Source organism: Fukomys damarensis, unplaced genomic scaffold (genome assembly GCF_012274545.1).
Source record: "Fukomys damarensis isolate Sample0158 unplaced genomic scaffold, DMR_v1.0_HiC HiC_scaffold_61019, whole genome shotgun sequence".
Classification (NCBI taxonomy): Eukaryota; Metazoa; Chordata; class Mammalia; order Rodentia; family Bathyergidae; genus Fukomys; species Fukomys damarensis.
Window position 1 is genome coordinate 1 of NW_022961931.1, and position 11,898 is coordinate 11,898.

Here is an 11,898-nt window from a genome sequence, read left to right on the forward strand (position 1 = left end):
GGGGGCGTTCCTGCGCGTGCGCCAGCGTCTGCGCCTGCGCGTGGGGCGGGGAGGGGGCAGCGCGCCCCCGGAGTACATAGAAGAGGTACCTGGCGCCCTGTCGTTATCAGGCTACCGCTCGTCCCGGTCCACGCGAGTTTCTCCGACTGCTTCTGAGCCATGTCGTCCAGCAGTCGCGTGGCGCTGGTGACCGGCGCCAACAAGGGCATCGGCTTCGCTGTCACCCGCGAGCTCTGCAGGCGCTTCTCTGGGGACGTGGTGCTCGCCGCAGCATCCGCGCGCTGCGCGACTTCCTGCGCAGGGAGTACGGGGGGCTGGACGTGCTGGTCAACAACGCGGGCATCGCCTTCAAGAGTAAGGAGTTGGGGCGCCCATAGGGTGGGCTGTGCCTGCGCAGGCGGTGCTGGGGTGGGGCCCCTCCAGCTTGTGGGGTGCAGAACAGGCTCCCTAGGAGGAGCAGGAGAGGCTGGGGGCTGCCTCTAGAGCAGAGTCCTCAGGGACCCTGAGGCAGACGGTGGGACAGAGGGATTGCTAGGCCATAGTTTGTCTTAAGGGTCTTTTCCAGGTTTTCCTCATAGAATTTAGCTGTTACTAGGAGTTAGGGCACTTGGGTGGACTTTAATTGAAATAAAGACACTAATATCTTGCTGTGGATCAGCTGTCTTCACGCCGCCTCCCCCAGTCCCGCTGTCTAAAAAGTAATAGAACATTTTAAAACTGCAAATTATACATTAGGGCGGTACCGTAAGTAGACAGACTTCTCTTGGAAGTGGCTAGATTTCTGTTATATTTCCGTGAAACTCCACCTTGTGGCTACTGCTTTTTGACTCTGCTCTCTCTGTAAAGTGGCAGATCCCACACCCTTTCACATTCAAGCCGAAGTAACCATGAAAACAAACTTTTTCGGTACCCGAGATGTCTGCACAGAGCTGCTCCCTCTGATAAAGCCAGGAGGTAAGTCTGATGCTACCTGCCCTGCCTGCGGCTCTCCACCTGCAGCTGAAGCTCCGCTCTTTTGTCCCCATGTCTGGGGCGGCCACTGGTGCAGCTGCCCTCCTGCTCTTCGCAGGCTTGACTCTGATCCTTCGGGTCCTGGATCAAATGTCTCCACACATTGGCTCTTTGTCTTTTCTGTGCTGCTCACACTTTCAGGCCCTTGAGCGTCCTAAGCGCCTTATGCTGAGTGATCTCGTTGAAGCCGGTGGAACTTCGTCTTCGACCAGCTTCTGCATCCCCAGCCCCATGTCTGTCATACGCCTAGAATGCTCCCGGAGCTCCACCACATACTTGTCTTTCTGCCTCTGCGTCTCTTCCTGGTGCCCCCAGTCTAAAATAGACATTTCCCCCCAAATGCTGGTCTTTCTCCCTCAATCCTCCAGGCCACCCACCGGCATCCTGGCAGTCACCATGGACTGCCCCCTCATAACAGCGCACCAGGTGCCAAGACTGTGCCCTCCGAGTGTCACCCAGCTCCAGCACCGGCCCTCAGCGGTCACAGTGCACCACTGCGACCCTCCTCAGAGGCTCTCTGCTGGAGTCACTTCCTTTGCCAGGATTCTGAACACCACTTGACCACTCCCCACAGAAAAACCAAACCCTGAGCATAGTTCATACTGATTTCCATAACTGGACCCTGCCTACCTCCAGGGCCATTTCAACGTCTTAGAATATGCTCCACTGACTCCGTATAAAGCTCACATTTCTTACTTTGGGGACTGCTCTGACACTAGATATTTGGAGAGCAGTTGAACTACCGCTCGTTAGAAACATGCCAATAGAAACAAGCAACTTTCTCAGTAAAATTGAATGCATGGCTTGAAGTGCAGCAATTGCACGTATAGCTTATTCTGAGCTCTCCTCTTGCTTCCTGTCCTGTCCCAGAAGGTTGTACTGCTTCTGAAACTCAGTTCAGGAGGATGTCAGATGGCTGTTCTTTCGAGCGCCAGTTGACTCCATTTCCCATCCCAAACCTGAAGGCGGCAGGAATGGAGTTCCTCATGCACCCTGATGCCATCTATGTGCATGCTTCTTATAACTATACTGCTAATGTCTCCCCAGTGGAAACTTTGTTCTCTAAAATTACAGCAAGAGCGTCACCAGTCTTGCGCACACGTCTCTACATAAGGTCTTGTGGCTTATTTCAGGCAGAGTGGTGAATGTGTCCAGCATGATGAGTCTCAGGGCCCTTAAAGGCTGCAGCCCAGAGCTGCAGCAGAAGTTTCGAAGTGAGACCATCAGTGAGGAGGAGCTGGTGGGGCTCATGAACAAGTTCGTGGAAGACACAAAGAACAAAGTGCATGAGAAGGAAGGCTGGCCCAACAGTGCGTATGGGGTGACCAAGATCGGCGTCACAGTCCTGTCCAGAATCCACGCCAGGAAACTAAATGAGGAGAGGAGAGGGGACAGGATCCTGCTGAACGCCTGTTGCCCAGGGTGGGTGAGAACTGACATGGCGGGGCCCTCAGCCACCAAAAGCCCAGAAGAGGGAGCAGAGACCCCCGTGTACTTGGCCCTTCTGCCCCCCGACGCCAAAGGGCCACATGGACAGTTTGTTCAGGAAAAAAGAGTTGAACAGTGGTGAGCTTACCTCGCAGCTGCACCCGTGGTTGCCATCTTGTACCATGAAAGGACATTTACATTGTCCGGAATATCCCTCCATAACAAAGAATAAAGATCACCACATCCCGGTCAAATATTCAGTACTAGCCTAACAGGGGTGCCCAGTGAGTGGTTACTAATTCTGTTATGGCTTTTGTGATACTCCCTTTGACTCGGCAAGAAGAAAAGGGAAATGGCTAGAAATAGTGAGTAAAATCTGAATAATTGGCTCCTTATGAATTCCGGTTGCTGCAGGTTGGTATGCTGAGCCTCATAGGTATAATCAGCATTATAGTGAGCCCACGAGAGGGGACAGTAAACTCGGAGGGAGCCAGGTAGCGTATTTGCAGCTCTGCAGGCTGCACAGTCTGTAGCTGTGACTCGGGACTGCCGTGGTGTGATGGGAAGTCACACCCCCATGGCAACCCAGGAATAGAGCTGGATATGAGCCATGAGCGTCGGTTCATCAGCCCTTTGGAAAACAACACCATGCAGGCAAAAGCAGCTGCCTGTTTTCTTTACAAGCCTGTAGAAAACAAAGGCTGTGTGTGACATGGGAGCGGTGTTTGTGTGGAACACTTGGCCATTTATGACTTTGAGATGAAAGAATGGCCCTTCATCCTTCATCCCCCTGACTGTGCATGAAAGACCACAGGGTCTGCAGTATTACACAATTCAGCTAAATGCAGGAGGTGAACACCGTAACACAGTGTTCAGAATTGCAAAGCTTTCGTGACTGTATGGGTGTCTGGTGATTTTTTCTTTTTCAGCTTTTTTTTTGTGTTGAAAGTTTGTTTGGTTTTTGGCTTAGTGGGGATTCAACCCCGAGCCTTCACGATGACCTACATCCCCATGGCTTTTTCTTTTTTGTTTTTAGGCGTGGTCTCATTAAGTTGTCCAGGCTGGCCTTGAACTTGCTATCCTCCTGCCTCAGCTTCCCAAAGAGCTGAGATTGTAGGCATGTGCCACTGAGTCCAGTTTGAGGCTTTTTAAGACATGGGAAGGCGGTAGGGCAGAGTACTCGCTCAACTTGTGTGATATCCTGGGTTTGATTCAAGACCTGAGCCAAATAAAAAGGTGGGTAGGGGAGATAGGAAGAAGTCCCTTGCTTCCTAAGCCAGGCCACACGTCAGTCCTGGGCCTTGCACACATTTTGTTCTTACAGTCCTGCATTCCCTTTCTGTCCTTTGCCCTATTGTACATCACGGCAAACTTTAATATCTTTCTGCTTTGAGGAGCATTCAAGTCATACAAGTTCTCCTGTCACAAAGGAATGAAAGTAGAAATCCAAAGCAACAACAAGCTGGACAGTCCTGAGTCAGCTGAGCCGCTCTTCCATATCTTTGATCAGAAACGATGTCAAGAGGAAATTAGCAAGCAGTTTGAACTGCCTGGAAATTTCAACGCAACATTGTAGGAGGTCTCTCGAGTAGTGTGGTACTTGGAGGGAATGATGTGCCACCTAATGTCCCTATCAGGAAAGAGGAATTCTCTCAGTTCTGACCAGATTCCACAGTAAGATAGGACCCTAAGAGCAAATGAAGTCCCAAATACGCCAAAGAAAGGAGATAAAGGTCAGGACAGAAAGGTAGAATGAGGAGAAAGGGTAGAGTAAGACGGTGATACAGACTTTGTGGACATGGGAGGGGAATCAGGATGGATGGAGGAGGAAGGGAGGGAGGAGAGCAGAGGGAGAAGTGCAGAGGATCGAAATGGAGCGCACCAGCCTCCCCTGATGAATGCGTTCATTACGTATCGCAAACATACAGTGCACTAGTCAGGTTCGGTCTGTGAGAGGCTCGATAAAATGCAGCCAGTTGAGACAAGGAGTGAGGATTCTGTGAGGCAGTAAGGACAGAGGCCTCAAAACAGTTGGGCAGCCCAAAGTGGAGTGGGCTGAGTCACCGCTCCCCAGGGATCTTCAAAACGTGTGCCAGCTGCTCTGGGACTGTCCCCAGAACACAGTCTGGGGGTGCTGGCTCCTGTGTGTAGGAGCGTAGGTCCTGCCTGGCTCTGCGTGAGCACAGTGTAGATCGGAGCCTAACAAAATAGTCTCCTATGGCGAGACAATAGCCTGAGCCTGAGCTCCCTTCTAAACCCCTTAGAAGACTCCCCGACCCCATGCGTATCCTGCTCAGAACCTGCTCCTGGCCAGTGGGAGTCTACTTCCTTGCCTTTATACCTTTTTCATAAATTTTCTGGTATTCCTCCCCCTTTGTCTGTGGTTTCCCTGTTGGAATCCCAGGGTTCCAATAACAGACACATCAAGAGACACAATGTAAAATACACAAATTTCCAGTATCAGGAGTGAAAGAAATGGCATGATTCCAAATTCTGTAAACACATGTTATGAATAACATGACCATGGATTGAACAGTTTAGGTGAGAGCGTCACATTTTCGGGAAAGATAACTGCACTTACCCAGGAAAAATTAGGAAACCTCAATAGCTCCATGGTTTTAACAGGATGTTTTAAACAATCTTTAGGAAGATAAGGAATATTGGTCAGGGCACAATGACAACACCTTAGCTGTTGACATAACTCAGTACAGAAGGTAGCGTTGGGAGGACAGAAGCACAGAAAGTTGGGCCAGCTCCAGTGGGGAAACGCTTACCTAGGATGACTGGTCAGTTCTTTACAAATCTCAAGCTACTAATGACAGCTACTCAGATTAAATTCATTTGTACAGCACTGAAGAATGTGGGTGGAGGAGCTCAATTGCCCTCGGGCACCTGGACGCACCTCTGGGAGTTCCTTTCCAGAGATCTGTTGTATGGATTCACAACTCTCACTCAGCAGTATGACCTTGGGGGAAAATGTAGTCCTTGGCAAACACACAATAAATATTCATAAACCTTCCTGCCTTTGTAAAAGTGTGCTGGAAATGACAGAGAAGTAAACTCTGCCCATACTTACCTAAGTTTCATATAGACTATTATTTTGAAAAGTCCCTGGAGGGGCTGGGGGTATAGTTTAGTGGTAAAAAACTTGCCTAGCGTGTGCAAGGCCGGGGATTCAGTTCCCACCACTAAGAGGGAACAAAAAGTCATTTGGGGCTAGGAAGTTCTTTCTTCTTTATCCCTCTCTTCCTCTCAGGTATACAGTGTAGTTTAACTTAAAATATACAACTTGAGCATGAGTGAGTCCATATTGCTTGGTTTGTTGGGGCCAATGTCAATTAATTGGTTCAGTCCATAGGGATGGATTTATAAATGTTATGTAATAGTTATACCCTCCCCCACTTTTTAAATGCTCAGTATTTAGGACATCATTCCTCTCTGGGATTTTCAGTCATTCTGGATTTAAAGTCCTGCTCATAGGTTATTGCAGAGAAACAATTTAGCATGCAGCTCATGGCTGAGCCTGAATGTGTAATACTTTTGGAGGAAATATAGAGTACCAGGGAAACCACACTTGACTATCATGACGGTAAGACAGTGCCAAGAGTTCAACATATGTCCCTGTCGCGAGCATCGATTTAGGAATCGGATCCCAAGCTGGGAGCTCTGAATGGCTCCCCGGCTCCGAGGTAATAAGGACTACAAGTGATATGTCTTTTAAGGAGGTTTATTGTCACACAAGCAAAGCTATATCAGAACAGATACCACAATGACCATAAACAGAGTATTCTAGTTCATACCTCTAACATTAAGGCAAGTATAATGTTAAGATATATCAGGATTATACGACCTGAGTCCGTGGCTTCGAGTGCTGGGCTGTCGAGCAGAGGTCCGAGCTGCGACGCGTGATCGGTCTTGGTTCCAGCAGAGCCTTCGGCGTCAGTTGGTCAAGTCGCGATGAGTGGCGACGTGTGACGGTCAAGCCGGGTCGCGTTGGACGACGACGACTGGTCTTGGGTTCGCCCCTTTTATATCCTTAAGGCCTCTTATCGCTTAGGTAGCACACTCACGATCGATTAACACATGGGGTCTACATTAACATATGGTTGATGACCTAATTGCTATCTACTACATACAGGGATGACTTCACTCTTTGGTTTCACTTTTGGTCTTATCTATCACTGACACTGTCAGCTGGGTTTGACAGCTTGGCCTGTCAGCCTGCAGCGTGGGGAATTTCCACTTGTTGCTTACATGTTCACTACAGTCCCTCAGCCAAGGTCCTCACGAAACAAACTGTTACAGTTTGGGTCTAGATATCTGCCCCCATAGTGTCATGTGGTCGTGGTCATAGGTAGCTTTTTCAGAGGTGGCTGAATCTAGAGTGTGTGATTCTGGGATCAAAGATGTGTGATTACTAAACCGATCCCATGACTGGTTTGGCACCAGCAATATCTGGGCATCAGATATTTTGTCCCAGCGATGACAGAAAAGTAACTGACACAAACGGACAAAGACAGTCAAAGAATGAGGCAGATGAGGAGTGTACCCATTTTAACCACTCACCCAATCTTTCATTCTTCTCACCTGGGTCTGTAATGCCTCACGTTATTCCACATGTGACAAGAAGCGTCAGCAACTGCCCAGAGCTCTTCTGCTGGGAACTGCTGGAAAGATTGACAATACAAAGCAGTGCAAGCGTGAACAAGGTCCCAAGGGGAGTTAGTGTGAACAAATGCAGCCAGTGTTGAGATACAGGGCTGTTTCCAGGCTGTTCAGTACCCAGCCCTGGAGTGGCTGAAGACACAAATAATCGTGGTGTCTGATAAAAGAAGTGGTGAACTGGTCAGTTGATTAAAATATCAAAGATGTACTTAGGGCAAGCAGTTTTCTATGACCTAGAATTCACAAACTCTGAGAGGGGGCTCTCTCCCCATCCAGCAAGACCCCCAAAATGCCAAAGCATAAAATTTGAAACTGATTAATACAACACTTTTGGACATGGGTGCAACTCAGCGTAACCTTTTACAACACACGGGACCCTTGGTTAAGTTCCTAACACTCAGTGACATCTCTTGGCACTTCCTTTTACTGCTTGTGGGAATGTGTCACGTTACGCTTATCTGTCATTTGGTGGAGATTTGAGTTATTTCTCCTTTTGGGCTAGTATAAATAATGCTACTTGAGCAAACATAAATGATTTTGTGTGAACATGTTTTCATTTCTCTCAGACATATGCTTAGGAGTGGAAATGTTATTATATGATAACTCTGTCTATTTGAGGGGCTGTTAGACTGTTTCTCATTTTAACTTCCCACCTGTAGTAAGTGCATGAGGGATCCAATTTCTGACACGTCTTCACCCGCACTTACTTTTGCCGGTCATTTTGACGGTAGCCATTCTAGCGTGTATGAAGTAAAATCTCACTGTTATTTTTGTTAACAGATTAACAGTCCTCTCAAATTATGAGAAACTCAATCCCTTTTGCTAGCCAGCATTCTGTAACAGATTAGACATCTGCCTGAACAGGTGTGCAGACCTCAAGACACCAGGCTGTTGCAGCAAAAGTGGGTGGTGGAAGAAACCAGGAAAACTGGTTTCAGTCACAAAGGGCACCAGCCACTTTGACCTACTATTCACCTCCAGGCTCATTACCAGCCCACTGTAATATGTTACCCTAGTAGGATTGTTACCCTAGTAGACATTGCAGTCTAGCCCATTTCTGACACAGACTAGAACTGACCCTTGTAAGAACTAAAGGAAGACAGTTCCTACACTTCAAGATAAACATCCTTCCAGAAAAACTGAGGAGTAATCTTTTACTTATTTTCCAAAGTCTCCCCTTTCCCTCCACAACCTGAAAAAAAAAAAAAGACTCACCCTTTTGATGTAGGGGAAATAATACAACTCTGAACCTGTTAGATGTCATATTTTGAGTTCGTGTTTCCCAAAATCAAAGAATAAATTCTCAGGAACAATGAAAGTTGAGAGTAGAAAAATTTATTGAAAGAGTTCCTGAGAGACAGGAGGGGACCTGAAAGTGGGTTGCCAGCAAACCCACATCTCAAAGGAAGTTTAATACAGCAAAATCATGATCAACCAATAAGATTACAAGTATAGCCACTTAGGTAATATCCATCCAATGGGGAGGCAGGTCATGTAGCAAGTGTACATGGAAAGAACAAAGACCTTTTTAGGAAGAGATGGATCAGGAGGTCCTGGTCACCCACCTGACTGACTGATGTCTGTTTAGACTTTTTTTTTTTTTTTTTGGTCTAGACTTTTTTGGAGCAGGTGACACCTATTATAGTATAATCTTCAATTTTTTGCTTATCCTGTGGAAAGGGATGTAGGCCTGGTCCTTCTGTATTTATCTTGAGGCCTGCTCTTCCATGGATGCACCTCCAGTGACAGTTCTGATGTGTTCACATCTTCTACACTGACTCCCTCAAGGGCATAGCCCTATCTGACTGCCTATGATATTTCCACCTAACTTAGGTGTCCATAATACTTTGATCAGATTAAGAAGCCGATTTGTGAGTTTTGTCTCTGTGCTTCTCCTATTCTTTGGCTAAGAATAAACCTTCCTTCACTGTTTGATGAAGTCTCGATGTTGGTTCCACAATTACAAGGGGCAGAAGGGTGCAGTTTGGGTCAGAAACTGGTACCCTTTTAATTTTCATTTCCACAGTGATTAGTGTTGGGAACCTTTTCATGAGTACATTGGCCATTTAGATATCATTTTTGGAGAAATATCTATTCAAGTCTTTTACTGCCTTTAAAAATTACATTACCTTTCTAATGGTGGGTGTCTTAGTTACTTTCTCATTGCTGGAACAAAATACTGGACACTCGCAAGTTATAGGAGGAAAGTTTTATTTTAGCTCACAAATTAGGAGAGGGTTCATTCCATAGTAGGCTGGCTCCAGGCAGGGCAACATGGCTGGAGGGACATTGCAGAGAGGAAATAGTTGACGATGTGACAGGCAAGAAGGAGTGCGCCTTCCTCCTTTCCCTTTTTATTCCATCCTGGCCACAAGCCTATTGGTTGGTGCCACCACATCCAGGGTGGGTTTTCCCTCTTCAGTAAATCCATCATCCACACCCAGAACTATGCTAAACCAGTCAGTGGACTAATCCAGTATCACCCACCCATGATCCAGTTACTCGCAAAAGCCCCACCTATGAGCACATGAGGCTATGGGATGATATCTAGATATAAACCATAATATTGAGCCATGAGAGTTTCTTATATGATGTTTCAAATATGAAAAATTTAAAACATTATTAATTAGGATACAACTAAACTGTCCCAAAGCACAGATTATAATACAATGGATTGAATAGACTGTGCTTATGTAACACTTAAAAGATGGGTGAATGGGGTCAGAGTGTAGCTCAGTGGCAGATAATTTGCCTAGCATAGAAAAGGCCCTGGATTCTATCCCAGCACCGAAAGAAAAAAATAAAACATGCAGTTAGTTACCATCGCTATCACATCAGGATGCATCAGGATCAAGTGAGGATCCGTTCCTTGGGGCTCTGAGCCTGTAAATGATGAGCAGGGTGTGACCTGCCCCTTGTCCCAGTCAATGTGCGGTCATGGAGTAAGAACAGAACCCTAAGCCACTGCTGCTGCTGATGTGGTTTCCCTGGCAGGAAGATGGAAGGAGGCAGACCTGAGTCCATGCCTGAAAGTCGTGCTGTGGGTTCCTCATGATCTCCCAATGTCCTGGCAGTTCCTCAGGCCCTGCCCAGTTTGGCTGCTGCTGGAGAGTCTAGCAGGCCTGGCCACTGTTTGGGATCATGGCTGGGAGTCTCTGTCCTCAGAGTCCCTCCGTGTTAGCTTGCATCCTAAACAAGACTAATATTTAAAAGTTTTATTTATTTACTGAAGTTTTTTGAGATAGGGTTTCAATATGTAGTCCAGGCCAGCCTTGAACCCGTGATGTTCCTGCCTCAACCTCCCAAGTGCTGAGATTATAGGCATGTTACAATACCCAGTTTAAAATCTTTATATTTTAGGTCAAATTGCAAGTCTTATAGTTCAATGAAAAATTACCTGATTATAAAATAGACAGGGGTTTTAATGATGTGACCAAAGGATATTTACAAATGTCCATTAGGCACATGAAAAGATGCTCAGGGCCAGATATGTATTTACATGGATAGCATGTCTTGAGCTCTGGATTCAACTTTCAGTATGAACAAAGAAAGAAAAAAAGTGGAGAGGAGAGAGAGAGAGAAAACTACACTGTATACCTGAGAGGGAGAAAGAAAGGGATAAGAACTTCCTAGCCCTGAGTGACTTTTAGTCCCCTTAGGGGTGGGAAATGAACCCGGGGCCTTGCACACGCTAGGCAAGTTTTCTACCACTAAGCTATACCGCCAGCCACTCCAGGGACTTTTCAAAATAAAATCTAATAGTCTTTATGAAACTTAGGTAAGTATGGTTAGGGTTTACTTCTCTGATTTCCAGCACAAGGGCAAGAAGGTTTATGAATATTTATTGTGCTATGCTACTGATTAGAATGTTTGCCTAGAACTACATTTTCCCCCAAGGTCATACTGCTGAGTGAGAGTTGTGAATCCATACAACAGATCTCTGGAAAGGAACTCCCAGAGGTGCGTCCAGGTGCCCGAGGGCAACTGAGCTCCTCCACCCACATTCTTCAGTGCTGTACAAATGAATTTAATCTGAGTAGCTGTCATTAGTAGCTTGAGATTTGTAAAGAACTGACCAGTCATCCTAGGTAAGCGTTTCCCCACTGGAGCTGGCCCAACTTTCTGTGCTTCTGTCCTCCCAACGCTACCTTCTGTACTGAGTTATGTCAACAGCTAAGGTGTTGTCATTGTGCCCTGACCAATATTCCTTATCTTCCTAAAGATTGTTTAAAACATCCTGTTAAAACCATGGAGCTATTGAGGTTTCCTAATTTTTCCTGGGTAAGTGCAGTTATCTTTCCCGAAAATGTGACGCTCTCACCTAAACTGTTCAATCCATGGTCATGTTATTCATAACATGTGTTTACAGAATTTGGAATCATGCCATTTCTTTCACTCCTGATACTGGAAATTTGTGTATTTTACATTGTGTCTCTTGATGTGTCTGTTATTGGAACCCTGGGATTCCAACAGGGAAACCACAGACAAAGGGGGAGGAATACCAGAAAATTTATGAAAAAGGTATAAAGGCAAGGAAGTAGACTCCCACTGGCCAGGAGCAGGTTCTGAGCAGGATACGCATGGGGTCGGGGAGTCTTCTAAGGGGTTTAGAAGGGAGCTCAGGCTCAGGCTATTGTCTCGCCATAGGAGACTATTTTGTTAGGCTCCGATCTACACTGTGCTCACACAGAGCCAGGCAGGACCTACGCTCCTACACACAGGAGCCAGCATCCCCAGACTGTGTTCTGGGGACAGTCCCAGAGCAGCTGGCACACGTTTTGAAGATCCCTGGGG

General features: G+C 46.7%; 1 protein-coding gene across 1 annotated transcript; it reads left to right on the plus strand.

Moving 5' to 3' along the window:
- The first annotated feature begins 26 nt into the window (after nt 1–26).
- On the plus strand, nt 27–5,457 carry LOC104857042 (carbonyl reductase [NADPH] 1-like). The gene is given in 4 exon segments (XM_010616705.3): nt 27–265; nt 268–354; nt 847–954; nt 2,145–5,457. Coding segments are annotated over 4 exon segments (738 nt in total). The 5' UTR covers nt 27–159; the 3' UTR covers nt 2,582–5,457.
- The last annotated feature ends 6,441 nt before the right edge of the window (nt 5,458–11,898 follow it).